Genomic DNA, 27,944 nt, shown 5'->3' with positions numbered 1-27,944 from the left:
GTTCTCTCCTTAGTATAGGCACATGTGAAAGTAAGTGGAAATGATGTAGTCCACAAGCGGCACTAATCTGAGCTTGAGAATTTGAGGGTTTTGACGAAGGCTCAAATCCAGCCCTCGGCCTATTTTTGTGTTCATTTTCTTGGGACTCACTGTGGCTGTTTTCCTGCGGCAAAACGGAGTAGTTACCACAACAGACCACATGCCCCCCCAAAGCCTAGCAGGGGCAACTTTTTACACGACTCATGAGATTTCTTTTTGATAATGAAAATGTGACCGACTATAAAGTTGACACATTTAAAAAAGTGAATGTTGCTAACAAGAGAGGGACATTTTTAAGGACTAAATTCTAATTCAGGCTTCTCATGCTTTACAAAGACTCCACACCATTCCCGGGCTTAACTGGTGAGCCCTGTCAGACAAATTGCAGAGTTCTGCAGAGAGACCCTGGGAATAATCACAAGGCAGCTATGCAGCTTCACTGAAAATCCTTCTGGAAGAAAATGTAGCAAAGTCCGGCCCTGGTCTCAAGACTGCAGAAGAGTGGAGCCCACCCCACAGGTCAGAAAGAGCACAAAGCATCTCGGATTCACAGCGGGGACTGTCACTAAGACGCAGGTTACTTCTAATTATAAAAATTTAGCTTCTGTGTTATGGACTCCCAGACTTTTCAAATCTTCCAAAAATTCCTCAAGTTTAACCATTTCTGTTCACAATGAACACAGCCCTTAAAAACTTTTCAGAGGGGGAAAAAAGCGATACAGAAGACACATTAATGTTCAAGTAATTTAAAACAAAAAGGTAGATTTAATGCAATAACAACATTAATCTGAGGATAAATAAATCCACAACAGACTTTAAAGTTTGCATTTTTTTTTCCTTTCTTTGCAGAGAGAATGGTTTTCTTAAAGCATATGGGACTGAAGATGTCAAACCAAAATGTAATTTCTTAATGTCCAGGTGAAACAGGCTTGGTCCTCCCTGCTGCCCTCCTGCCGCTTGCCACTGGCCAAGGTGATCAGTTTCTCTCATCTAACTCAGGATGGATGTTAGTTTCAAGAGTAACTGGACGGTTTGTTTCCAGAATCATCTTCTTGTGATCCCATGCTCTGTAAAGAAGAAAGTGAGACGATGTATTCACACTTGCCCTTGCCAGAGATTTCCCACCGCCCCCAAACAAGCACACCCTGTTCTTCTGTGAGGACAGTCAGTCACCCTGTGTACAAACAGGCCACAGTTTGCATACTTCCAGGCTGCAGTTTGATAATGCTCTCAGTGAATCTCTCCATGAACTTGGTCACAAAGGTTTTCAAGAACTTCAGGCAACTAATAAGCATTTAACCTCAAATCAAGTTCATGTTCCTTTTCTGTCCAGGCCACTTCTAATTAATGAAGGGAACCCTAATCACCTTTTGTACGAACTGGGGGTTCACTGTGATCTCCTGGTCCATGGCCTTCAGTCGCTCATCCAGCTCTATGCACTTCAGCATCTGGTGATAGACATGTTTGAAGGTGGTTAGTAAGCGAGTCTAGGTCAGTTACCTCCTTTTTAACCTAGGCTACTAATATGGGTGCTACAAGTTCACAGTCCCATGATCTGAAACCCCTGGGGCGACACAGGTGTGGAATCAGAATTTTTTGAATGCAGAAAGTTAATACTGTACAAGTACTGTATATTACCTAACATCCCAGTAGGATCTAGGGTATGCCCCATAATCAAACACGTTAATATCTTTTGCAGTGAGGCCTAAAAATATGCACAAAGTGGGATAAAGACTATGCATCATTTCAGGTGTAATTTGCCATCACAGTTACCAAACCCTCCAGTTTTCATGGTTTTTTGGGATTTTAAATTGCAAAACAAGGAGTGTGGAAGTCTACTATGTTACTGTGCATTGCTTTCAGGTTTCAGAGATTTAATATCTGGTTCCATCTACTTCCATAATGTGAGGTAAGAAACACAGATGCCCACACAATCCCGACTCCTGTCTGGAACCCAGAGTGGCAGTCAGAACACGTGACCTCAGAAGATGCAAAGGGACCACTCTGGCCATGCCCAACGGAGGACTTTCTTCCTCCAGCTAGCCCCCTTCCTCCCTCTCTTGACACACAGAGGTTTCTGACCTTCTGACTATACTTTACCACAGAAATGAGGCTCTGCATTAGGAAAGGTGGTTGGGTGTGGATAAAAGCATACTGACTGTAAGACACTAAAGTGTTTCAGTAGCTAAACTAGGCTGTGGTGAGTTGCTGGGAAATCCAACCCACCACTGACTTATAACCATACAATCTGGAAGAGGGTTAAGCAATGCTCATATTCAAAACAACTTTGTAGGAACTAAAATGTTCCCAGAAACTAGTTGGGAACTACCTGTATGTAAGGGTGCCTGGGTGGCTCAGTCGGTTAAGCATCTGACTGTTGATTTCGGCTCAGGTCATGATCTCACAGTTTGTGAATTTGAGCCCTGCATCATGCTCTGCACTGACAGCGCACAGCCTGCCTGGGATTCTCTCTCTCTGCCCCTCCCCTACTGGCGTGCACTCTCTCTCAAAAAACAAACAACTAAAATTATCCTGGAGCATGGGAGCAGTATTTCAAATACAGCATCTCAAACATCAATCAAAACCTGGCATTCAGATTTACCTCCTGATCAATGTTATGAAGCATGGCTGGGTTATTATATTTTTCAGGGTTATCATGGAAACTGACCATACCATCCTTCTGATTAATACTTGCAAAAATTTCACCATCTTCTATCTGTAAAAAAAGAAATCAGGAAAGTAGTTTAGACTCAGATACTATGTGGATATATAATGTTTCAATATAATCGGAGGGAGGGGAGACAAAAAACAATAAATAAATTTGTATGTTTATTTTTAGGCACCATCTGTTTATTCAACAAGTATTTACTGACCGCCTACTATGTGCTAGACAGCACTGCAGATACTAAGGGCTATAAAAGTCATACAGAGACATATATACCCGCTCTTGTATTTTTTTTACTGAGCTAAGTTTCACATAGTATAAATTAACCATTTTAAAGTAAGCAATTCAGGGGTGCCTTGGACATCCAACTCTTAATTTCAGCTCAGGTCACGATCTCTCGGTCATGAGGTCAGTCCCGCATCGCTCTTGGCGCTGAGCATGGAGCCTGCTTGGGGTTCTCTCTCCCTCTCCCTCCCCCTCACTTGCCTTCTTTCTCTCTCTCTCAATAAATCAATAAATAAAACAAAGTGAACAATTCAGTGTAATTTGCAATGTGTAACCACCAACTCTATCTAGTTCGAAAACATTTGCATTGCCCAAAAGGAAACCCTGTCCCCACTGAGCAGTGACTCCTTTTCCCATCCTCTCCGTCCCTGGCAACCACCAATCTACTACTTCCTGCTCTAGGGATCTGCCTGTTCTGGACACTTCACATGAATTGAATTGTGTATGTTTCTTTTGTTTCCTGCATCACCCAGCATAACGTCCGAGTGCCTTGCACCTTAAAACGTGAAACCCTAACACATTTGGTTCACCCCCGTACAAATTCTCTTCTGATCCTTCAAGAAAACTTTTCTGCTAATGCTGATCCCAAGGTAGTTTCACGGCTATGTTCTTTATTTGCATCAATGACTGAGGAGTTATTTGACCCTCACAGCCAAATCCTGTCCTGAAGTTAAAAAGTGAGAAACCAGGAAGTCTTGAATAGGACTCGTTATTCCTAACACACTGCTCCACATTCTAGCTTTGGAAGGGACAGATGCTGCTTAATGAAACAGCAACCAGCCCAACACACACACATTAAATGGAATACATCATTCTCTGTGTGATCACGGAGAGCTGCCTCTTTAAACGTGGACAGAACATGCCCAAATGAAATGCAAACCTAGCTTTACCACAGCAGCTCTTTTTGTGATAACCAGAACTAGAAACAACTGAAATGAGTATAATCACAGTGAGATACTGTAGCCCTGAAAATGAATGGAGCCACATACAACATTTTGCTCATAATATTGAGCAAAAAAAGCCAGACCCCCAAAAATATATACTGTATATTTCCTTTTATATACAGCTCAGAAACAAATACAAAATAGAATGTGAGAACCCAGGATAAGAACCTGGCGAGCCAGGAGTAGGGCTGGAAGCAGGCATGAGAGATGTTTCTGGGATGCTGATACTCTGATTTTTGATCTAGGTATTGGTTTCACAGGTGTCTTCTCTTTGTGAAAATGTATTTAGCTATAAACTTAAATGTACTTTTCCCTGGGCAGGTGATATTTCAATAAATGTTTACTGAAAAAAGTTCCTGGGGCACCTGGGTGGCTCAGTCAGTAAAGCATCTGACTTCGGCTCAGGTCATGATTTCACAGCTTGTGGGTTCAAGCCCTGCATAGGCTTCTGTGCTGACAGCCCAAAGCCCGGATCCTGCTTCAGACTCTGTGTCTTCCTCTCTCTCTGCCCCTTCCTTGCTCATGCCCTGTCTCTCAAAAATAAACATTAAAAAATTTTTTAAAAAATCCCTGACATACAATCGGAATAGGCCAATATCTATTAAAGAAAATGAATCAATAATCTTCTAAAACAAAACCACCAGGCCCAGAAGGATTCACTGGTGAATCCTACCAAACAATTAAGGAGGAAATTATACCAATCTATACGATCTCTTTCAACGACAAAAGCAAAGAGAATACTTTCCAACTACTATGAAGCCAGCATTACCCTGATATTAATAAAACCTGATAAAAAATTACAAGAAAACTACAGACCAACCTCTCTCAGGAACATAAGTGCAAAAATCCTCAAGAAAATATAAACAAATCCAATAATATATAAGAATTATACACCACAACCGAGTGAGATTTACCCCAGGTACGCAAGGCGGGATGGACATTCAAGAATCAATTAATGTAATTCATCACATCAGCAGGCTAAAGAGATCATGATCCTATCAATTGATGCAGAAAAAGTGTTCCATAAAATCCAATGAAAATTCATGATAAAAACTCCGGTAAACTAAGTCTAGAGGGGGAACTTCTTCAACTTCATAGAGAATATCTACAGGGATGCCTGGGTGGCTCAGTCGGTTGGGTGTCTGGCTTCGGCTCAGGTCATGATCTCATGATTTGTGAGTTTGAGCCCCGCATCGGGCTCTGTGCTGACAGCTCAGAGCCTGGAGCCTGCTTCGGAGTCTGTGTCTCCCCCTCTCTCTCCCCCTCCCCTGCTCATGCTCAGTCTTTCTCTATCTCTCGTTAAAAAAAAAAATTAAAAAAAAAAATCTATAAAAATCCTACAGCTAACATCACACTTAATGGTGAGAAACTCAAAGCTTCCCCACAAAGATCAGGAACCAGGCAAAGATGCACCCTCATACCACTCCTTTTCAACATTGTACTGGAAGTCTAGGAAGACATGAAAAGGAAATAAAAAGTTAGGAAAAGAAAAACAAAAGTGCCTTTGTTTATAGATGATAAGTTTGTCTATATGGAAAACCTGAAAGTATCAACAACAAAAAACCCTCCTGGAACTAATAAGTAATTACAACAAGGTTGCAGGATACAAGGTTAATATGGAAAAGTGAATTGCTCTCCTGCATACCAGCAATGAATAAGTGGAATTTGAAATAAAGAAAACGATACAATTAGCATCCTCCCCACCCCAAATGAAGCACTTAAGAATAAATCTAACAATAGGGGCGCCTGGGTGGCTCAGTCGGTTAAGCGGCCAACCTTGGCTCAGGTCATGATCTCACGGTCCGTGAGTTCGAGCCCCGCGTCGGGCTCTGTGCTGACAGCTCAGAGCCTGGAGCCTGTTTCCGATTCTGTGTCTCCCTCTCTCTCTGCCCCTACCCCGTTCATGCTCTGTCTCTCTCTGTCTCAAAAATAAATAAACGTTAAAAAAAAAAATTAAAAAAAAAAAAAACAAGAATAAATCTAACAATAGATGTACAAGATCTATGAGGAAATCACAGGATGAGGAAGGAAATCCAAAAGGACTAAATAAATGGAGCGATATTCCATGTTCTTAAATAGGAAGACAGTATCATGAAGATGTCAGTTCCTCCCAATTCAATTCATAGATTCAACACAATCCCAATCAAAATCCCAGCAAGTTACTTTTATGGATATCAATAAACTGATTCTCATTTACATGAAGAGACAAAAGACCCAGAATAGCCAACACGATATTAAAGGAGAAGAACAAAGTTGGAGGACTGGCACTACCTGACCTTAAGACTCTTCTCTAAAGGGGCGCCTGGCTGGCTCAGTTGGTGGAGCATGCAACTCTTGATCTCGGGTTGTGAGTTCAAGCCCCACACTGGGTGTAGAAATTATTTAAAATAAAATCTTAAAAAGAAAAGAAAAGAAAACTTACTATATACCTACGGTAATCATGGCAATGTGGTATTGGCGAAAGAACAGACAAATGTATCAAGGGAACAGAATAGCCAGCCCGGAAATAGACCCACATAAACAGTCAACCAATCTTTGACAAAGGAGCAAAGGCACTACAAAGGAGCAAAGATCCTCCTTTCAGCAAATGGTGCTGGAACAACTGGACATCCACAAGCGAAAAACTGAATCTAGGTGCAGCCGCTACATCCTTAAAAATTAAATCAAATGGGTCACAGACCTAAATGTAAGACGCAAAACTTATAAAACTCCCAGAATACCACATAGGAGAAAGCCTAGATGATCTTGGGTGTGATGATAACTTTTTAGCTAGAACACTAAAGACACAATCCAGGAAAGAAATGATGGATAAGCTGGGCTCCATTAAATGTAAAAGCTTCTTTCTGCAAAAGACAATGTCAGGAAGATGAGAAGACAGGCCACAGACTGGGAGAAAATATTTGCAAAAGACACATCTGACAAAGAATTGTTATGCAAAATATACAAAGGACCGGGGCGCCTGGCTCAGCGGGTGGAGCACGCAACTCCTGATCTCGGGGGTCCTGAGTTTGAGCTCCACACTGGACAGAGAGATTATTTTAAAATAAAAGAAAAATACATACAGAGAACTCTTAAAACTCAACAAGAAAACAAATAGACTAAAAAATGGGCCAAATATCTGAAAAGGGACTTCACCAAAGAAGATATACAGATGTTAAATAAGCATATGAAAAGTTGCTCCACATCGTATGTCATCAGGGAAGTGCAAATTAAAACAGGATACCACTATACGTCTATTAGAGTGGCCAAAATCTGGAACACTGACAATATCAAATGCTGGTCAGGATGTGGGCCAATCAGACCTCTCTTTCACTGCTGGTGGAAATGCAAAATGTTGCCACCATTTGAGAAGCAGTTTGGCAGCTTGGTACCAAACTAAATATAGTCTTACCATCTGAGTCAGCAATCACACTCCGTGGTATTTACCCAAGGGAGTTGAAAGCTTATGTCCACACAAAAACCTGCACAGGGATGTTTACGGCAGCTTTACTCGTAATTGCCAAACTTTGAAAGCAAATCAAGATGTCCTTCAGGAGGTGAATGGATAAACTGTGCCACATCCAAAGAATGGAATATGATTCCGCGCTAAAAAGAAAGGAGCTATCAAGCCATGGAAAGACATTAAGGAACCTTAAATCTTGATTACTAAATGAAAGAAGCCGGTCTGTAAAGGCTACATACTGCATGATTCCAATGACGGGACATTCTGGAAAATGCACAACTATGGAGACAATAAAAATTATCAGTGGTTGTCTCAGAGCACAGAGGATTTTTTAGGGCAGTAAAAATAACTGTGTGACAGCATAATGATGGATACATAGCATTATATGTCTGTGCAAACCTGCAGAAAGTACAGCAGTGGCCACGTGTCAGGTTGGCTCACCAACCATGACACACGCACACGTGTCACAACTATAACACACCACTCTGGTGAGGGTTAGCGATGATGGGGAAAGTCATGGATGTGCAGCGGCGGGGGACATACGGGAAATCTCTGTACCTTCCTCTTAATTTTGCTATCAACCTCAAACTGCTTTAAAAAAAATGTCTTTAAAAAAAAAAAAAAATCCCTACCCTCATAGACCTTATATTCTAGGGCAAGTCTTGAGCTTACACTCAAGCTTGGCAGGATGGATATACCAGGCCAGAGAATTCTCTGTCGTGGAGACTGTCTTCTGCATCGTAGGACGTACAGCAGCATCCTTGGCCTCTATCCACTAGATGGTAGTACCCCTAGCTGTAACAACCAAAAATGTCTTCAGACATTGCCAAATGTCCCCTGGCAGACAAAACACCCCTGGTTGATCCAGAGCCTGTCAGGGTTCGTCTGGGTTGGTCACGAAGTGTTCAAAGCCCCTTCCTCCTCCTTTGATCCCTCAAAGCATAGCTTCTGACTCCTTGCTGGTGTCATAACCACATCATGTATTTCTTCTCACCCACCAAATAGTGAGTTTCCTGGGGGTACTGTGTGGCTCACTGATACTTAAACCCCTGGGGAGGTTTAGCAAGGTGCTCCTAGCGAGCACTCCAAGGTTGGTCAAGTCAGACAGGTTTTGTTTGTTTGGGATGAGCGTGTGTTTTGAGAATTAGGATGAAAGATTAAAACTTCAAAACGTTTGTAAATTGCACTATGGAAATAAAGTACTCCATTATCACAGTGGAAAATAGTTTCATTATTCCTAATCCTGATATGGCAGTGTTCCTAAAATCAAAGGGGACATCATCAGCAGAAAAATGTAAAATGCTGACTTTCTACACCTAAGATTTGCTTGACCTGGGCTGAGGACATAAATCTGGTCTGACGGATCAGATCTTAGCCATGTATTTACATAACTGAATAGGTAGGTAGATTACAATCTATCAACTCGGTGGGTTACCCTGTGCATATTTAAAAATTTTTTTTTTTCAACGTTTATTTATTTTTGGGACAGAGAGAGACAGAGCATGAACGGGGGAGGGGCAGAGAGAGAGGGAGACACAGAATCGGAAACAGGCTCCAGGCTCTGAGCCATCAGCCCAGAGCCTGATGCGGGGCTCGAACCCACGGACCGCGAGATCGTGACCTGGCTGAAGTCGGACGCTTAACCGACTGCGCCACCCAGGCGCCCCTGTGCATATTTAAATAATGCTTCTCTAAATTTGGGGAGTGGACAGATGCATCTGGGACACTTTAAACAGGGATGCTGGTAGTATCTGACTTCTGAAGGCAGGTGGTGAGATAATGTCTGCTTTAGCCCCCTTTATTGTTAATGCTAACTCTAAGCGTACTAATGAACTGACAACGGCCCACAAGGAGGGAAGGGGCGCAAGTCACATCACAGTCAACGACTGCTCCCTCTCTAGCTGAACAGGACTTCGTCGGTGTGGGCAGGAGTGTGTGTGCCCTGACCTCCATACAGCTACAAGTTCATGTCCTCACTGTAGAGCAGCATGTTGAGTAGCACTGCTCTAGGACTCTGTACTTCACAAGTGTTTTACAAATATAAGTAAGGAGGACAAACAGGACATACCATGTATATCACATGGGTACCTATGACTGGAAAACCCCATAGATTGTAAGGAAATGAACCAAAATGTCCAGAGGTTGACTCTGGATGTCCCTCTCTTTCTCTCTCTCTCTCTTTGTATTTTCTATAATGAACACCTGTTACTTTTCTAAGGACAAAAATCCACCAAGGAACTTTTTAGAAATGAAGACACACTCACCATATGTAGGACATATTTCTCTGCCTCCTGAGGTCCAGATAACTGCACACGACTTGCCATATCTTGTAATGATAGTGTTAAAAAGGTCTGAAATTCAGAAGTAGAATTAATCACAGGTAGAAACAACGGAGGACATAAATTTCACTAAATGTGTACAGAGCTCTAATGAATCACTCAAAATCTGCTTTCTGTGACTGTGCAAAATAATTTTTTGTTGTGAAGATGACTTAGAGTTGAGGAAACCCGTGTAAATTTTAGTCCTCGGTTTCCTAGAGGTGTAAGGACTTCTGGAAATGTATCCTACACAGACACGCAAGTGAAGTGACACACACACAAAGTTCTTTACTGCAGCACCGGGACCACCTAGAAGGATTGGTTGGTGCCGTCTGGTATAATTGAGTCTATAGATGACTATGCTGTTGTTAAAAAAAAAAAAAAAAAAATTAAAAAGGATACTTCTCATGAACTGAAATGGAATCTAAGATAATGTACACCATTCAATGAAGAACAGTGTGCATGGCATGTTGTGTAAATGGAAGGAAACTTTATGTACCCGTGACAGTGTGTATGGATATGTACGTATATGCACACAGACAACCTCTAGGACACCCAAGAAACTGGTAACACTTTCTTCAGAGAGAAAGAAAAGGGGTGGCTGGGGTATAGGACCTGCATGGAGATTTGTGTGTCTTTTGAATTTTGTACTGTGAACATACTACCTACTAAATAAAATTGACAACATCACTCTCATTCTTCAAAATGCGAAGCTAAAATGTATAAACACGTGGGGCGTTGGAAGGAAGCCAGCGTTCCCCACAACTCTGCTTGGGACTTGATGAAAACGTTCCCCTTCAGGAACAAATTAAAAGAGCTCTTTTTTAAGGAAAGCTGGCAATATTTACAGCAATGGCCTTTTCAGAGCAGAGCATGTTAAAACCCTGATGTTGAAAATTAATAAGCCAATGACCAAAAAGTCTATGCATACTTTAGTTCAGGGAGTAGCATCCAAGAAAATGTAATTGTTAATTTTTAAAGTACATAAGCAGTTGAACACAAATGAAGACTTAAAAGTCAACATTTCTCAATACATGGATCATTTTTCCTGTTTCAAAATAAAGAGAAACTTCCACCTGAATGTCCATCAGCAGAGGACCAGCTGAATGAATCAATCGTGATTCATCCATAAAACAGACTACTATATAGGGGAGCTGTGATACAGGCTTACTTTGCCAGGGAAAGAGGTTTAGAACACAACCCTAATCACATTTAATTGTGAGTGTCTCCGTATACATAGAGAGAAGCAAGAAGAATCTAGAAAAATGTCCATCAAAACATTAACATGAAGTGGCAGATTTCAGCCCCATGTGAGAACCCCTTGTCCCTAGTTGCCTTCCAGCCAGCAAAGTCACAGAACATCATTCCCGTCACCGACACGGACACACGGTCTCCTTGGTGAGACTTTCTGGAAAACTTCCGGTTTTCTGACTTTGGAAGAAGAAAGAGCCTGGCGTGGCTAGAAAATCCGTGGATTATTCCCCCTTCTGGAATTCTGGCACTAAGACATGAGGCCTAAAAGCACAACAGCCACCAGTGAAGATTTAAGCTTCTTCGTTTACCTTTTATTTGCCATTCTGCAACTTAACATTTTTCGGAAAGGTACCCTCTCTTACCTGTGTTAACATTTTGATTCTCTTAGCTAACGTGCAAGTGCTAGTCACAAGCAGGGGGCATCTGTTTGTCAACAGCCACCTCTCAATGGTGACACAGCAAGGGACAGAGTGGTTCTCAAAAGAAAAACTTTTGTGGGGAGAATCAGCTGCTTGTTACCCTGAATCTCTTAGGTCCCGGCCTTGTCTGCCCACAGATAAAGTCAGTTTTCCTCTGGCAGACAGGTTACATTTGTTTCTAATACTTCTTGAGCTACTGTCTCTTTCATTTTCCTTCTACATACCAACTTTTCACAAATCCTCTGATTTCCGTATGTGAGTGGGGCAGCTAGGGTTGGTCTCTCTACAGTATCTGGAAGGAGTTTCCTCCTCTTGTTCATTGTCCGTCTCCTCTCCTTCCTCCCTCTCCCCCCTGCGCGGCTCACTTGCCTCCACGACCGCCCCCTTGTCACCACTCTCCTCTGGCTTCTCCAGGCTCTCACTGCCTGACACTCCACCCAGAGCCCAGCGGCCCTCCCACGGAGAGGGCACCCAGCAGCAGACACCCCCTCTTCTGGCTCCTCTGCCTCTCCGCCCGTCCCGCGGCTACCGCAGGGTAAAGGGTATGCCCAGAGCCAGACTGACCCCATTCTCGCCAGCTGTGAAACGCCCCCTCTGACTACACTACTTCTCAAGAGGAAAAAGCAATCCTGTTTGCTGAAGCGGCTGTTCGCTTCCTGTTACTTGCAGCACATGCCTTTGGAGGTCACGTGGGATTTCATTTTTCTCTCATGCTTTTTGGTACCGTTTGAACACTGGGTAATAAGCATATTTCCTCTAATCCAAAAGCAGCAGGTCGTTTTCATTACTTCCTACAGTTCAACTGCACATAGCTCGTTCATCTGTGGCCTAAATGGCAACGTCGAGGCAGTGCTGAGTGTTCGAGCAAGAAGTTCAAGTACAGATGAGCACAGCCCGGGAGGGTCCACGGCTGGTCACAAGGGACTTGTGTCTGCATCGTTAGCGCCACCCCTCTGCCCATGGGACTGTTTACCTCTCTCAGGCTACCTGTCTCTGCCTCCCCATGTAGCCGTATCTCCTACCTGTCTTCCTCTTCACCTGTTCCTCTTCTCAAAAACCCTGTTCTAGCCCTGAAAAGACCAAAAGGTATAAATCAAACTCTTTCTAAGTCATCGGTTGTGAGAGTTCTTGCTTAGTAAAGAAATCGTGCCACACTTTATCCCTGTATCTGCTTCCTCAGCACTAAGAAGGAAGAGAGAGAAGAGGGGAGGCCCCGGGGGAACCAGGAGATGCTATCTGAGGGCGTCGCTTGCCTCACCTTGGTTAGCCTTTGAATATTCTTCTTATAAAGAGAAGACAAGCACTGCTTCACCAGCCCCATGTTGTTATCACGAGTAAAAGTTTCACTGTGCTTGCTCACCAGGTTGCGGAGTTCTGAGGGGTTATTGGTTGAATAAACTTGTGCTAACTCGTGGTATGCGTTGCTAAGAGGCTGAAGGTTTAAAGGTGGGAAGAAATCAGATTAAAACATTAGAGATATAAAATTTGTATAGGAAGCAAAAAGAAAACACGGTGCTATATCATGCGCAAGTATATTCAATATCCTTTATTGTTACCTAAGCAACCTATTGCTTAACCTTAACCTATTGTTACCCAGAGCAAATGCCTAGTTTTTAAGACCAAAGATAGAAATTCACTATGGAGTGACATATTGTCAAAAAAACCTTTGTTATTTCAGAGCAAATAACGGCATAGCAGGTGAAAGTATACTGCACTTAATAAATGCATGCATCTTTTTTCTTTTCCTATTGATAAATTACACTGGGAAAAAAGAAGGCAAGATTCCTATCATTCTCAACTCTCTTGCTCTCTCTCTCTCTCTCACACACACACACACACACACACCCCTCACCAGATGCAACAGGACAATCTATTTTCGACAAAAAGGAAGATAGGAGCAAGAGAACCAACAGCAGCTGAGGGCCTCCTAAGAGCCTGAGCTGCTTTATGCATTTTATATACATTATCCTCTACTTTAAATATTAGGAGATTGGGGCGGAGGTCTGAGAGAATGTGGGATGGTCATGAGGAGCACAGGTGTAATGCGGATTCAAATCTGTGTCTCTCCTCCGAAGTCTGTGTTCCTCACCATGGATGCTAGCCTCATAAACCACGAATGCTGTGAAGGACAGTCATGAAGACGTCGTCTTACGCAACTACTCTTCCTCGAACAGGCCAGCTCAAGGGACCATGGGAGTTCTCCCAAATGATCTGAGAATGGCTACCCTAAACTTACCCTGCCTCTGACTCTTTCATGGGATTCAAGGGACCTCCCTCTCCTCCCTCATCTGTGACTAGGCAGCCCAGAGCCCTAAGAACCACAGCAAGGCTCTGTAGTGAAGGACACAGGGCTGTCTGCAACAAGACAGCATAAAAATCTTCTCATTAGGAAGATTTTCAAATTGATACCCTGAAATTCTGAGTTCTATACAAATAACAGGGTTAAAATTGTTATCCAAATGACTGTGACCTTATAACGTTTTGAACTGCCCGATTTTATTCTAAACCATGAGGATGTATTTCAAAAAAAAAAAAAAAAAATCTATTTTTCAATGTGGTCCAAAGCTGGGTCCTCAGTGGAAACAAAAGTTCAGTGAGCAGAACTTGGGGTTTTCATTCAGGGGCTCTAGAAGGATTTCCTAACACTCGGGCAGATGCAGTTCCATAAACTCAGCACTGTCTTTTCAGTACTTTCACTAAACTATAATGAAGAAGAAGATCATCATCATCATCAACCTTTACAGGAGCTTTGGCATCTATGGCAATAATTACTCATAGCAAAAGTTTGAAAACAGATTTCTAAGTAACATTCCCCCCCCGTCAGTGATCAGAGGGTGCATGGACTGGAATAGAGGCCAAGATTCTGCAAGAACAGCAGCTCCCAGACAATAATGTCCACTATGAAACATATTAAATGTCTGCTAACTTGAAGCTGCCGGGAGAGCCAAATCACTATAAAATAAAATTACAGAACTACATATCGTTATAATTTCCTTATGGACTTAACATGTCACCTAAGAAATCAATTTAAAAAACTCACCTTAATGAATCTACCCACAATTTGAGACGTATATTTTGGTAGCTGTTGTACTTTTCCAAGTAATATCAAAGAAACTAGAATATACTTTTTATATGATTCCAACATGATATGACTGACCGCCATGGCAGGAGTAGTTATGGCCTGAGCAAGAGAAGAGAGAGCACACCAGGGCAGAAAGGGCAATCAATCAGCCACACGTATCACTTTAATTAAAAACAATTCTTACATTTCGTGCCCTATGAGTATTTTTAATAATGTCTTGAGAACGGATTCTCGTGCTATAAAATTACCCTCTTCAAGTATACCAGACAGTGGCTTCAGTATATTCACCGTGCTGTGCAACTATTACCATTACCAAATTTCAGAACATTTTCACCCCACCAAGAAGAAACCCCATATCCACTAGCAGTCATTCCTCATTCTCTTCTCCCTCCAGCCCCAGGAAACCACCATGCCACTTTGTCTCTATGGATCTGCCTAGTCTGGACAGTTCAGATAAATCTGTGGTCTTTTGTCACTGGCCTCTCTGTTTCCAAGGTTCTTCAGTGTTGTAGCAGGTACTGGTGCATCATTCCATTTTATGGTTGAATGATATCCCACCATATGGACAGACCACATTTTGTTTACTCATCCTCAGGTGACAGGCATCTGGGTTGTCTCCCCTCCTGGCCACTCCGAACGAAGCTGCCACGAACATCAGTGTACGTGTTTTGGGGCAGACATTTGTCTTCATTTCTCTCAGGTATATTTCTAGGAGTGGAATTGCTGGGCCAGGGTGGTAACTCTATGTTTAACACTTTGAGGAGCTGCAGACTGTTTTCCCTAGTGGCCGCACCGTTTCACACTCCGTCGGCAGTTATGAGGATCCCAAATTCTCCAACTGCTCGTCAATGCTCGTTTTTGTTGGCTGTCTCTTTTTAATTCGGGCTGTCCTCGTGGTATCATTGTGGTTGTGATTGGCATGTCCTTGATGACTACTGATGAGGAGTATCTCTTCATGTACCGATGGGTCATTGGTGTATCTTCTTTGGAGAAATGTCTCTTCGTTGGCCATTTTTAAATTTTAGTTTTTTTACTGTTGAGTTGTAAGAGGTCTTTGTACATTCTGGTTGCAAGTCTCTTATCAGAGATCTGCAAATGTCTTCTCCTCTTTTGTGGCTGACTTTCTACTCTCTTTCACCCGGATTTATGAAGGTCAGGGAGAAATGAAAACTATCATACCCAAATCAGCTCAAACATTCCAAATCAAAACCCAAACCACTGAGCCTGTAAGGTGCTTCTTTGAGATGCTACAGAAACATTCAAATGAGTGCATATGTTTACACGTGCAATGATTTCTACTACAGCATTGCTTAAACAGTGAAAAACTGCAATTGACTTACATTCCCACCAACCGAAGACCAGTAAACTAAGTAGGTCAATGTGTGGTGTGATATGAGAAGACAAAGCTGCTTTCTTTCACTTTTTGCTTTATGTAATGCTGAATGATCTGATTTTTTTCCACTAAGTACATCCGTCTCTTGGATTCTTTTTTTTAAGCAGTAAGAAATCTGTATCACCTTCTGAAATTAAGGTACTAATACCATCTATAGCTTCATGTATATTATTAAAACACAGTTGCATGAAGTACCCTAACACTAGACAATGCTGGTCAAGGCAAAATCAGGGTATAAATAGATTTTCAGCAAAAACGTTCCTATCTGTATCAAAAATGTTTTACTTTTAACATTTTAATTATTTGGGATAGAAATATCTTTTCTAAGTGCATTACATACTTTCCTGCCTTTTCCAAAGCCCTCATCATCTTGGTATTTCTGGATCATCAATATGCTGTCAGCTATCATACTGGACTATAAAATCATTTGCCCAGTGGCTATGAAATATGTTTATAATTTTCTGAAGAACTAAAGCTTTTGACTATATACTCTTAAAGAGAAGTCACCTTGGGGCGCCTGGGTGGCTCAGTCAGTTAGGCGTCCGACTTTGGCTCAGGCCATGATCTCGCGGTCCGTGAGTTCGAGCCCTGCGTCGGGCTCTGTGCTGACAGCTCAGAGCCTGGAGCCTGTTTCGGATTCTGTGTCTCCCCCTCTCTCTCTCTGACCCTCCCCCCGTTCATGCTCTGTCTCTCTCTGTCTCAAAAATAAATAAATGTTAAAAAAAAAAAAAGAGAAGTCATCTTGAAGGTCCTTACTTGACTAGACACATCCCCCTTTTTTTTCTTTGAGTAAGCTCTACACCCAACATGGGGCTTGAACTCACGACCTTGAGATCAAGACTTGCACGTTCTACCGACGGAGCCAGTTGAATGCTCCTGACTAGACATGTCCTAATGACATCATCCCTGCCCAACAGCACCTTCTGGTGACAATTCCCTGAGGCAATGCTAATAAATACATGCATGTGTATTTATGTCTTAGCATTTTCAACTAAATTGTGAGCTCCTTCAAGGCTTAGAATATCCTTTATTATCTTAATATGTGATAGCAGGTAGGGGCTTTCCACAGTATGCTCAATACCCTTTGAATTTTGAACCATGAGACTGTTTTGCTTATTAAAATAAATAAAACTTAACAAAACACCACACATTGTTTTAGAACAAAAAGACATTTCAAAGATCATTCAGCTCAATCTCTTCCCTTTGTGTAAAGGTCAAGAGACATACAGAACTTAACCTGAATCACACAGGATACGAGTGGCAAAGCCTAGATCAGACCCCACTCATTAGTGCTCTTCCCTCCACTCCTACTGCCCTTCAACTCAAGGACAGTTTACCACCATGTACATGATGATCCCAGACAAATGATCTTTGAAAGGACCTCCACCTGAAACTCAGAGGCCCAAGATCAATCCACACCAGCTGTGCACTTCTTCGAGCATACAAGTTCAACAGAACCTCAGGGGCATTTAGAGAGATGATTACCTGTTCATAAAAGTACAGTGCTCTTTCAAAGTTCTTCAGCCCGGTATAGATCATCCCTCCATAATAATAGTAACATAGAAAGTGCTTTGCATCATAGGCTCCATTCTCTTTACAGATATCCATCATGTCCACATCAAGATATGGAAGGGCAGGCTTAAAGCATTTTGCCAGCAAACAAAGCTGTGAAAAATTTTACATTGAATCGTCATTTTAATTATACTTGGCAGGCTTTAGCAGGAGCAAATTCATAGATTCCAGAAAGTTCAAGAAAACATTTTATTTACTATTTATTTTTTTAAATTTGAGAGCGAGCGAGCAAGTGAGGGAAGAGTAGAGACAGCATCCCAAGCAGGCTCTGCACTAATGTGTGGGCTTGAACCCATGAACTGCAAGATCATGACCTGAGCTAAGGTTAGACACTTACTGACTGAGCCACCCAGGCGCCCCTGAAGAAAACATTTTAAACCATCTTACTGATTAAAACTGTTCTAAGTGTTGACACATTACTCCGTTTTCCTAAGCATTCAGAACAAAACAGCATGTGTTTATAAAAGACTAAGCAGGCAGGAGATAAAGTACTCCACAGACGAATTAAAGCTTAGCTATTACTTTTAGCCTGCCCAGCACCCACTCGGCTTATAGATGCACAAACAAGTGAGTCCTTTTTCTTTTTGAATTAGCAGAATAGAAATAGACCAATATGGTGTGATAAAAATGGCAGTTTTTCTTCAATTATTTCTTTTTAATTTCTGAATCGTTTCCGTAAGCGTAGGGAATTGCTCAACTCAAACTCAAGACAGCAAGCACATGGCAACGTTTTGTACCTGGATGATGCTGGTACAGGTGTAGTTACAGGTACAAACTCAGAGCTGTACAATTAAGACTAATGTACTTTACTGTGTGTAGGTCATACCTCAAGCACAAAAGTTTTTTAAAAAATAGAAAGAAAGCACCTTGATGTGAAACTAGAACATGTGTTTGGAATAATCCAGGTACCATGCTATTAAAGAGACAGTCCATACCCCACAGGAGCTGGTTAAACCCCAGAGCATTATGGTATAATCTGTAGCTGTAAAACATTGATATGGAGACCTCTCCAAGATACATCAAGTAGAAAAAAAACAATGCACATATGAGTTCATACAGATTATTGCTACTGGTACGAAAAAACTGAGAGAAAAATACACATATTTGCTTATATGTGCATAAAGTATCTTTGGAAGGATACACAAAAAACTAACACTGATTTCCTCTGGAAAGAAGAGATGGGTGGCTCATGAGCAAGGTGACTTCATTATCCACCTTCCCTTTTGCCTTCCGGAGTCTGAACCACATAAAATAACATAAAAGTGTCTTGGGACATTTTTAACATCGCAAACGTTAACCGGTCTGCTTACTCATCTCAGAAGCCCGCTAGCTGAGACCCATTCGATAGTTTGCGTTCTAGCAACCAGTTGCAAATTCCCGCACTGATAACGTCCCTACACATTTCAACTTCTAGAACACATCACAGTCCCCACCAAATTGCTCTCCTTTATTGAGCAAGCGCACAGCCCAACTTCCACCTTTGACCCCATGTGACTCACTCCCCTGCTGCTTACCTGGCAGAGATCAGCGTGGACTGAGGTCAGCTGGTTTGTATTCATCTGCATCTTGTCTATGGCTTGCTTAAGGACGCCAATTCCTCGCAGGGGCTGTCAGAAATGACATCTCTTTCAGATAAGTTCTCAAAGATGGCAGCACATTGGATCTTATGTTGTCACTTACAAATAAAAAATAACACTAATTGATAGGTTCCTTTAAAGAACAAAATGAGGTTTCCATACTCTTTCAGGAAATATCTGTCCCTATTCAGTCAAAAAACGCTTTCTTAAGCTGTTTCTTACACTATTTTAGAGTAATTCAGCACCATTTTTTAGGTTATAAACCTTTTTTTCTTACGATGAAGATCAATAATCAAAAGCAATATTACTTTGTCAACAGTTCATTGTATTTACATTGCAACAAACAAAAAATTTCCAAATCATTTACAATAAAGAGCCTATGCTTAGTAAGCGTAACTATGGCTAAGGATGTTGGCATCTTACCATAGGGCAGTCTAGATATCGTCTGTAAATTCTCTCCACCACATCTCTTAATGGATTATAAATGACTATTGAAACCAATATCATAACTTATAAACAGATCATTTCCTGCCCTGATGATAAATAACAAGACAAAGTTTCAAGTGAGGCAGTCAGTTTCTGAACAGGAGATATGACTCTAAAATTGCTAATAAGGGGCGTCTGGGTGGCTCGGTTGAGTGTATGACTTTGGTTCAGGTCATGATCTCGCGGCCCGTGAGTTCGAGCCCTCTGTTGGGCTCTGTGTTGACAGCTCGGAGCCTGGAGCCTGCTTTGGATTCTGTCCCCCCTCTCTCTGCACCTCCCTGTTCTTTCAAAAATAAATGTTAAATATATATATACATACACACACACACACACACGTATACACACATATACATACACACACATATATATACACACACACATATATACTTATACATATATATATAAAATAGCTAAATAACTCACATGAGGTTTTCAATAAAGATTTTTTTTAACCATTTCTTTCAAACTACAATTTGTTTAATATTCCTACAAAATCCCAAATGGTTCTTTCTGTCTGGTCTCCTTCCAAGCTCCATCTTCAAGTTCAATTTCAAATAATAATTGAAAACACTCCAAATTATAACTTGTGTCAGTATCACAAAAGTTAAAGACCAAAGAACTGTTTCAGATTAAAGGAGATGAAAGACACAGGACACCCTAATGGAATTCATGACCTGAGATTTTCTTCTGTTGTAAAGGACATTAGGGAAGTAAGTGGCAAAATACAAATAAGGCCAGATTTGTTTAAAAGATTATATCAACGTTCATCTCCTGATATTTATCATTGTGCTGTGGTTGTAGAAGAGAATGTCCTAATTTTTAGGAAACACTCATTGAAGTATTCAGGGTAAGTGGTAACATATCTGCAATTTTCTTTCCAATGGCGAGACAGAGAGAGAGAGAGAGAGAGAGAGAGAGAGAGAGAGAGAGAGAAGGGTAAGCGGGGTAAAATGTTGACATCCGGAGAATCTGGGTGAAAGGTACATGGGGATTCTTCATATTGTAAAGCTAAAATGTCATAATTAAAAGTTCAAAGTCTGAGCAAACAAAAACCCAGTATATTACTACATAAAGGGCACCAGAACGGTAGCTCCAAAAACATCCACTGCCAGCAGCAGCCTCCCTTGAGGCCCTACTTCCCATGCATCTGAGAGGCCTCACCTGATGTATGAGCTGGAGGTCCTCACGGCAGATGCTTGGCGACCACACAGATCTGTTAGGATACTCAGTACTAACCTGGAACCTTAACAAAGGAGTTCATTGTGTAAATCAGAGATTTCTTAAAATATTTGACTCACATCGCTTACCTGTTTCCTTTCCACAAGTGCGTTTGTCAGCTGATGGCAAAGCCCGGCAACTAGAGACGGCAAGGACAAAATGTTGACAACATCAATGACTACACAGGTAAAATGCATTCGGTGGGAAATGACAAAATGTTAGTTGGCTTACAAGTGTCTGTTGCGTATCGAATGTGCTCCCCATTACAAGTGCTGATAAAAAGCTGAACCTGTGAGAATAAGGTTTCGAAGTCAGGAACACTGGGCATGGAAAACTTCACAAATCTGGAATAAAGAGAAAAGAATCAATTCCTCCTGATATTTTACAAGGGAAAATGAAGAAGCCACTGGGGCCAGAAGTTCATCCTATCTCCAGTGCTCTATGAAAGTAAATGAGTCACCGATATTTTTAAAAACTAGGAAAGAGTATATGGGACTGGCCCGGTTCTTTGCAAGGTCAAAACACAGAACACAGACACAGATGAAGGCTGAGAAAAATATGCTTAAAAAAGAATTTTTTTTAATGTTTATTTATTTATTTTTTATTTTTTTTATTTTTTAATTTTTTTTTCCAACGTTTATTTATTTTGGGGACAGAGAGAGACAGGGCATGAACAGGGGAGGGGCAGAGAGAGAGGGAGACACAGAATCGGAAACAGGCTCCAGGCTCTGAGCCATCAGCCCAGAGCCCGACGCGGGGCTCGAACTCACGGACCGCGAAATCGTGACCTGGCTGAAGTCGGACGCTTAACCGACTGCGCCACCCAGGCGCCCCAATGTTTATTTATTTTTGAAGGAGAGAGAGACATAGCGTGAGCAGGGGAGGGGCAGAGAGAGAGGAAGACACAGAATCTGAAGCAGGCTCCAGGCTCTGAGCTGTCAGCATAGAGCCCGATGAGGCGCTTAAACTCACAGCTGTGAGATTGTGGCCTGAGCCGAAGCCAGACGCCCAACTGACTGAGCCACCCAGGCGCCCCAAAAAAATTTTCAAAAAGAAAACTCCATTAAACGAGGCCAAATATCAGGTTGTCTAATATTCGTGAAGGAACTGAACATGAACTTTTAACCCAAAGTTTTCAAAACCAGTTTTCTTTTGAGCTCCCATGTAGTTAGGGCTATTTAGTCATTTAAAAACCAGTTGTAGGGGTGCCTGGGTGGCTCAGTCGGTTAAGCGTCCAACTTCGGCTCAGGTCACGATCTCACGGTTTATGGGTTTGAGCCCCGCGTCAGGCTCTGTGCTGACAGATCAGAGCCTGGAGCCTGCTTTGGATTCTGTGTCTCCCTCTCTCTCTGCCCCTGCCCAATTCACGCTCTCTCTGTTTCTCTCTCTCTTAAAAATAACCAAACATTAAAACAACAACAACAAAAAAAAACCAGTCGTTTTTCTTGCTCTAAGGATGACAGATTGAAGGGGCACAAGGACTGAGAAGTTCCGACTGGCTGGAGACTGTGACTGTACTTCGGGGGGGGCTGAGGTCCATATGGGAGAAAGAACCAGCTGATGTGCGGGGCAGAGGAGTGGGGGAGATAAGAGGCAGGATGTGGATGGTCCACCCTGAGTCACTGGGCAGATGGGGCCTTCCAACAAACACTCTGAGAGGGGACCAGAGACAAGTTTTGGGGAAGAAATCAGATAAGCTACTACCACTCAGGTATTGCTTACAAGTAAACTTCCAGCTTTTTATTTATTTATTTTTCTTTTAGAGAACTGTTGAAACTAACTTCAAGTAAAACAAAACGGATATTACTGCCCGAACCCAATCTCTCCTACATATTTGCATTTGTCCTTTCCTCTCTGTAGTATCATTCAACTTAACAATGTCGCCTCACATCTGTAATTGAACTTTCTCGTCATCAACATGCAATCAAACGATCTCATTTGGGCTTCACAAGAGGTCAGCACGGCATTGTGATTTCCATCTTATAAATAAAAACAGGCAGCTCAGGACCCCACGGCTTATAACTGGAAGAACATAATTCAAATCCAGGGTACTGGGAAACAAGTTCAGGGTTCTCTCCAGGTTTTCTTTTACAGATATACAATGGTAAAATGCCTTATAGCTTCAAAATGCTGTCATGCACCTTACCTCACCTGATACACAGCCACATAGAAGGTTGTATGTGCATAAAATATGCACGCTATCCATTTTGTTAGCCAGCAAACATAGACAGCAAAAATCTTTACCCGCCAGCACCATCCAAAAGAACTTGCTGTAACGGTAGACCCGTTCTGTATCCGTGCTGTCCAACACAGTGGCTACAGGTGGCTACTGAGTACTTGACAAGAGGCTAGTGCGACAGAGCAACTGAAGCTTTAATTTTAATTAATTTACGTTTAAATAGCCACCTGTGGCTAGTGGCTAGTGGTAGAGCACTGCTCTTGACCCTTTCATGCTGATAAAGTTTCTTCTCTAAACTCTATTCCTGACACATCTTTGTCTCAGGGTCCCTGCGCCAGCGAAGCCAGACCCTTGCTTTAAGTCCATTTCCTCTCAGTTTATTTATATTGCTTCACTTTCATGACAACCCTAACATCCCAATTTCTAATACTAAAACATCAAAAGGAAAAGAATTCTGTCAAGCACACAGAATTACAAGGAACCCCAACTGAAATAAGGTCTATTTAATTTGGTCTTAAACGGCTTGAACTTGTTTGAAGGCAACCTGAAGCAAAGTTCCTTTGGATCGCTGGTAATTTCACTCAACATATTCCACTGTGTCCTATTCCATCACCCTTCCCTAGTTTCTTTCCAAGTTAGAAATGTGGACAATCTGACAGATTATGTGAATAAAAGTATTAAGATAAATGCAAACTATAGTGCTCACGACTGAGATGGCCACTTATTTTTTAAAATAAATTTCAAGGGGCGCCTGGGTGGCTCAGTCGGTTGAGCGTCTGACTTCGGCTCAGGTCAGGATCTCACGGTTTGTGAGTTCTAGCCCCACGTTGGGCTCTGTGCTGGCAGCTCAGAGCCTGGAGCCTGCTTCGGATTCTGTGTGTCCCTCTCTCTCTCTGCCCCTCCCCTGCTCACGCTCTGTCTCTGTCTCAAAAAGAAATAAAACATGAAAAAAAAATTTTTAATAAATTTCAAAATTTGTATGAACAGAATTAAAAAATAACAAAATTGAAAATATAACAAACAAGGATTAGCTAGGAGGAGTAAAATGTAACTATGAGGACTTGACTTTATAATTGTGCAAAAGAGCTCACTGTTGTTTAACATGGTATACTTTCTACACCAAAAAAACAAAAACAAAAACACCTATAGCCAGAAAGGCTGTAGCGTTCAGGTTTAGCAAGCGTTCAGATTTAGCACTAAACTGTAAAAGGAGACGCCTCTTACAGAACAGCGAGGACACCCAAGGAGTGCTCTTGTACGTCCAGAGCCCCGAGCACAGTGTCCAGATGGGATAGGTTCTTTGCAAGGAGTTCCCCACTCTTGTTGATCAGTTCACAAAGCTGAGTCATTTGCCCTGGAAAACAGGAATAACACCATCATTCAGTTACAGCACTAACCAAACTAGAGAAACTCTATAACCACAGACTTCATTCCTCAGAGCAAGAAATAATCTAAAGGTGACTTCTTGTATCTCCTTCATTTCAGGCGGGGAAATGGGTCAGCAGGGTCAGAGAAGTGAAATGGCCTTGACTCAAAACTAGACCTCCTATTTCCTTCTGGCCCTGAAAGTTTCTACTTTTCCTCTATTCCCTCTTCGATTCCCCAAGCCAGAAATGCACACATTACTATCACCACCACCCTCACCTCCCTCTCTGTATCCAAAATGCCACCAAATACGATTTTACTTTTAATTTTACTTCCTAAGTCTCTTGGCTCCGTTCCTTTCTCTCTCCCCTGCCTTATTCAGACCCTCATCACTTCTTGCCTGGACTACATCATAAATCTTCTAAACGGTCCCCTTACCTCACTCTTTCTCTCCTCCAACCCATACTTCATATTGTACCTGTATGACCTTTCCAAAATGTAAAATCCAATCAAATTACTCCAAAGGCTTTAAGAAGTCCAAATGCTTCAGCCTGGTAAGAGGCCGCTGCACCTCCCCAGCCTTACCACCTGCTTCCACCCCTCTCTCCCCCAACACACACTCTCTAGTCACACTGAGTTCACAAAATTCACTCAACATTCCATGTCGTCTCACCTTTCTGCCTCTACACATCCTATTCTGCAAGCTTGCTGTTCCTTCCTTCACTCTGCTCTCCTGGGTCTTCCACTACCTGACTCATACACTTCATACAGCAATCGGCCTGGGACTTTGGACCCTCATCTTACCCCCTTTCCCCGAGCTAACTTGAAAAATGTGTTGTCTCTGTGCCCTCTCTGCATCACCTAGGATTGTGGTGGTTAGGTAACTCAACATAAACTCAGGAGGAGAGGCTGTCTCATGTCTCCAGTTTCAGAATACAGTGCTTACTTACCAGCGAGTCAATCAACAGCCTGTTAATTAATCTCCTAATTGATCCACCGATTCCCCGCCCCCCCACCCCCCCATACCACAATGTTATGTTTTCACAACTAAGGTATAGAATCTAATTAGGCCTGAATTGGTACTCTGAAGTAGACTCACTGATTTTGATGGGTTATTCCGAGACACCATGGCCACACTCTATACCTCCAAATTCCACTAGCTGTCTTTCTGGTGGTGGTTGGTGGTGTGTATGGAGTTTATATAAGGGAATGGGCAGGGGTGCCTGGACAGTTCAGTCGATTAAGCATCCGACTTCAGCTCAGGTTGTGATCTCACGGTTTGTGGGTCCGAGCCCCATGTCGGGTTCTGTGCTGACAGCTCGGAATCTGGAGCCTGGCTCGGATTCTGTGTCTCCCTTGCTCTCTGGCCCTCACTCACTCTCTCTCTCTCAAAAATAAATAAACATTTAAAAAAATGTATATAAGGGCATGGGCAACAACTTCTTAAGTTTCCTCCTTTATAGTTCTCTTTCACATTTTGAACTTCAAGCTATATATATCAGCTATTTCTATTTAGTAGCTGAGGGATTTTTTCCCATATCCCCCCCCCCCCCCAAAAAAAAAACCCACGTGAATACCAAAAAATTTAAAATCCAAGTGACTGCAGCTTGGTAATTTTGTTTCTGAGGCTTCTATACTATACTTTAAAATTTTTTCCAAAAATAAAGAAATATACTATTATTATCACATGCACTGCAAAGCAGGAATAAAAAAAAAATCTGTGATCTGATTAGGTACTCTCTCATGATAACACAAGTTGAACAGGAAAATACCATCACATTTTATTACAAATCTCACTGGTAAATACAAAATAGCTTCTTCTAAATAATTGCCCCCCCCCCACTTTTTACTCACTACTCTATAATTACACTTACAATGATAAGAACCACACAGAAACAAGCATTTCAGTCCATCATTTTCCCCCAATTAAATAGCCAATATAGAGCTGAGACTTAAAATAAAAGCTGGGTCATTATGAAATCGCAACATAGTTAACTACTGTGGGCCAAGGGAAGAATTAATAGTAAGTGCAGTGCCACAGGGTGCATCTGACATGAGCCCAGAGATGTGGCCAATGAAATTCCCTCTAATCAAAGAAAGCTGGAAATTATGAAGTTCCCTTCACTTAAGGTCCATGTTAGGAAACTCTGAGTAAGTGCAGAAAAAAACAGAAACCTCATAAACATTTCCTATGCACTGAGCATGAGGCACAGAAGCCATAGGCAGTGAAAGTATCTTGTTTATCTCTGCCTGACTGTTCCTAACGCAGTGACTCGCAGAGCACGCATATAGAGCTTTTCAGATAAGTGATCTCACTTGATGCTGAATAGTCCCAGTCCCATTTTGTAAATGAGAAAACTGGCCCAAGAACCCACTGTCAGGATTCCAACCCAAATCTAAATAACCATACTACACCCCAGGAAGGAGAAACCAAATACTTGTAGCATAAATGAATGAATGAATGAATGGTTCCTTCATTCATGGAGGCTGCAAGTTTGTGCCTTACCTGTGAACCTAGTTTCTATCAATAATAAGGGGAAAAAAGTATTTCATTAGGCATGGCTTCAACCCGGTCAGTTAACTTGCACCAGTGAGGTAAATCGCACTCCTCCATTTTTACAAATGGAGATAAAGAGATTCAAGAGATTAAAGGTGACTTATCCAAGGTCAGGCAGCTCCTAGAAGTTTACAATTAACAGCTGTTAGCAATCATTTGCAACTGTATCTATTGCACCCGAAATAACAGGTGCTGTTTCAAGTACTTTTACATGATTTCTCTCATTCAAGCCCAACAACCCTCTGAAGTAGGGTCTTATTTGTATTTTAGAGATGAAGAAACAGGGTACTTAAAGGGACCTTCACAGCCTGCAGCTAACTAATTCGGAGTCCAGCGCTCTATACTCAGGTGATGAGCTGAATGAACCAAAAAGCACGAAAATTTAAGTAGTAGTGGTCACAGTTCTACCCCTGGAAATGCAGCCCTACGAGCGAGTGCTCCCTCGGCATTCAGCGGGACTAAAATAGGCGCGGAGGCTTCCCGAGGGCACGCCGGCCGGCCAAGGCGAGCCTCCGAGCCAAGGCACCCAGAAAGGATTCGCCTCGCGCCCGCTACCCGCGGCCTAGGCCGGAGGCGGCCAGGCGCCACCGGGACAGACGAGGCGGTGCACCAATCAGCGCAGGGAAGGGAGGCCGAAGAGACCAACGGGCGCTCGGGAAGGCGTCCAGCGGAAGTCACCGCCCCCAAAACTGTCAAGCGAAGCGCCCGAGTGGAAGGGGCCCGGGCCGGGGGGAGGAGGGTCCGGGCGGCCCCAGGGAGGGGAGATAGCCAGGCGGCCGAGCACACTGGCCGGCAGACTAGAGCAACGAAGACCGAGAGCGCGAGAGGGCTGCTTGAACTCAGCCTCGCCCGATCCCGCCCTGGTCTAAGCGCCGCAACCCCGAGACCAGCCCCGGAGGCGAGGTTCGGCACTAACAGGGACGTCCCAGCCGTCCGCGCTGGCGGCTAGGGATGCAAGCCCGTCCCCGCGGCCCGGGGGGCCCTCCCAGGCCCAGCTCGGCGGCCCAGGGCCTCACCTTGAGCCGAGAGCTGTCGGACACTGTTCACGAACTGCTCCAGGGCAGACGCCATGTTTCCCCCCCGGCGGCCCGAGCAGCAGAGGCAGCTCACGCGGGAAAAGGAGGCTGCTCTGGGAGGAGGGGCCGCGGC

General features: G+C 42.7%; 1 protein-coding gene across 1 annotated transcript; it reads right to left on the bottom strand.

The window, feature by feature from the left end:
- Nucleotides 1-781: 781 nt before the first annotated feature.
- COPS3 (COP9 signalosome subunit 3) lies at nt 782-27,944 on the bottom strand. Its single transcript, XM_003996352.5, has 12 exons — nt 27,812-27,944; nt 24,098-24,227; nt 20,926-21,038; nt 20,784-20,833; nt 18,928-19,020; nt 17,327-17,506; nt 14,407-14,547; nt 12,625-12,798; nt 9,640-9,726; nt 2,642-2,755; nt 1,407-1,487; nt 782-1,106 (listed from the first exon to the last, which is right to left on the bottom strand). The coding sequence occupies exons 1-12, from the start codon at nt 27,864-27,866 to the stop codon at nt 1,053-1,055; spliced, it is 1,272 nt and encodes a 423-aa protein (XP_003996401.1). The 5' UTR covers nt 27,867-27,944; the 3' UTR covers nt 782-1,052.

This window comes from Felis catus, chromosome E1 (assembly GCF_018350175.1).
Source record: "Felis catus isolate Fca126 chromosome E1, F.catus_Fca126_mat1.0, whole genome shotgun sequence".
Taxonomy (NCBI): domain Eukaryota; kingdom Metazoa; phylum Chordata; class Mammalia; order Carnivora; family Felidae; genus Felis; species Felis catus.
Note: the sequence above shows the minus strand (reverse complement) of the source record. Positions and strands in the feature narration are given on the sequence as shown.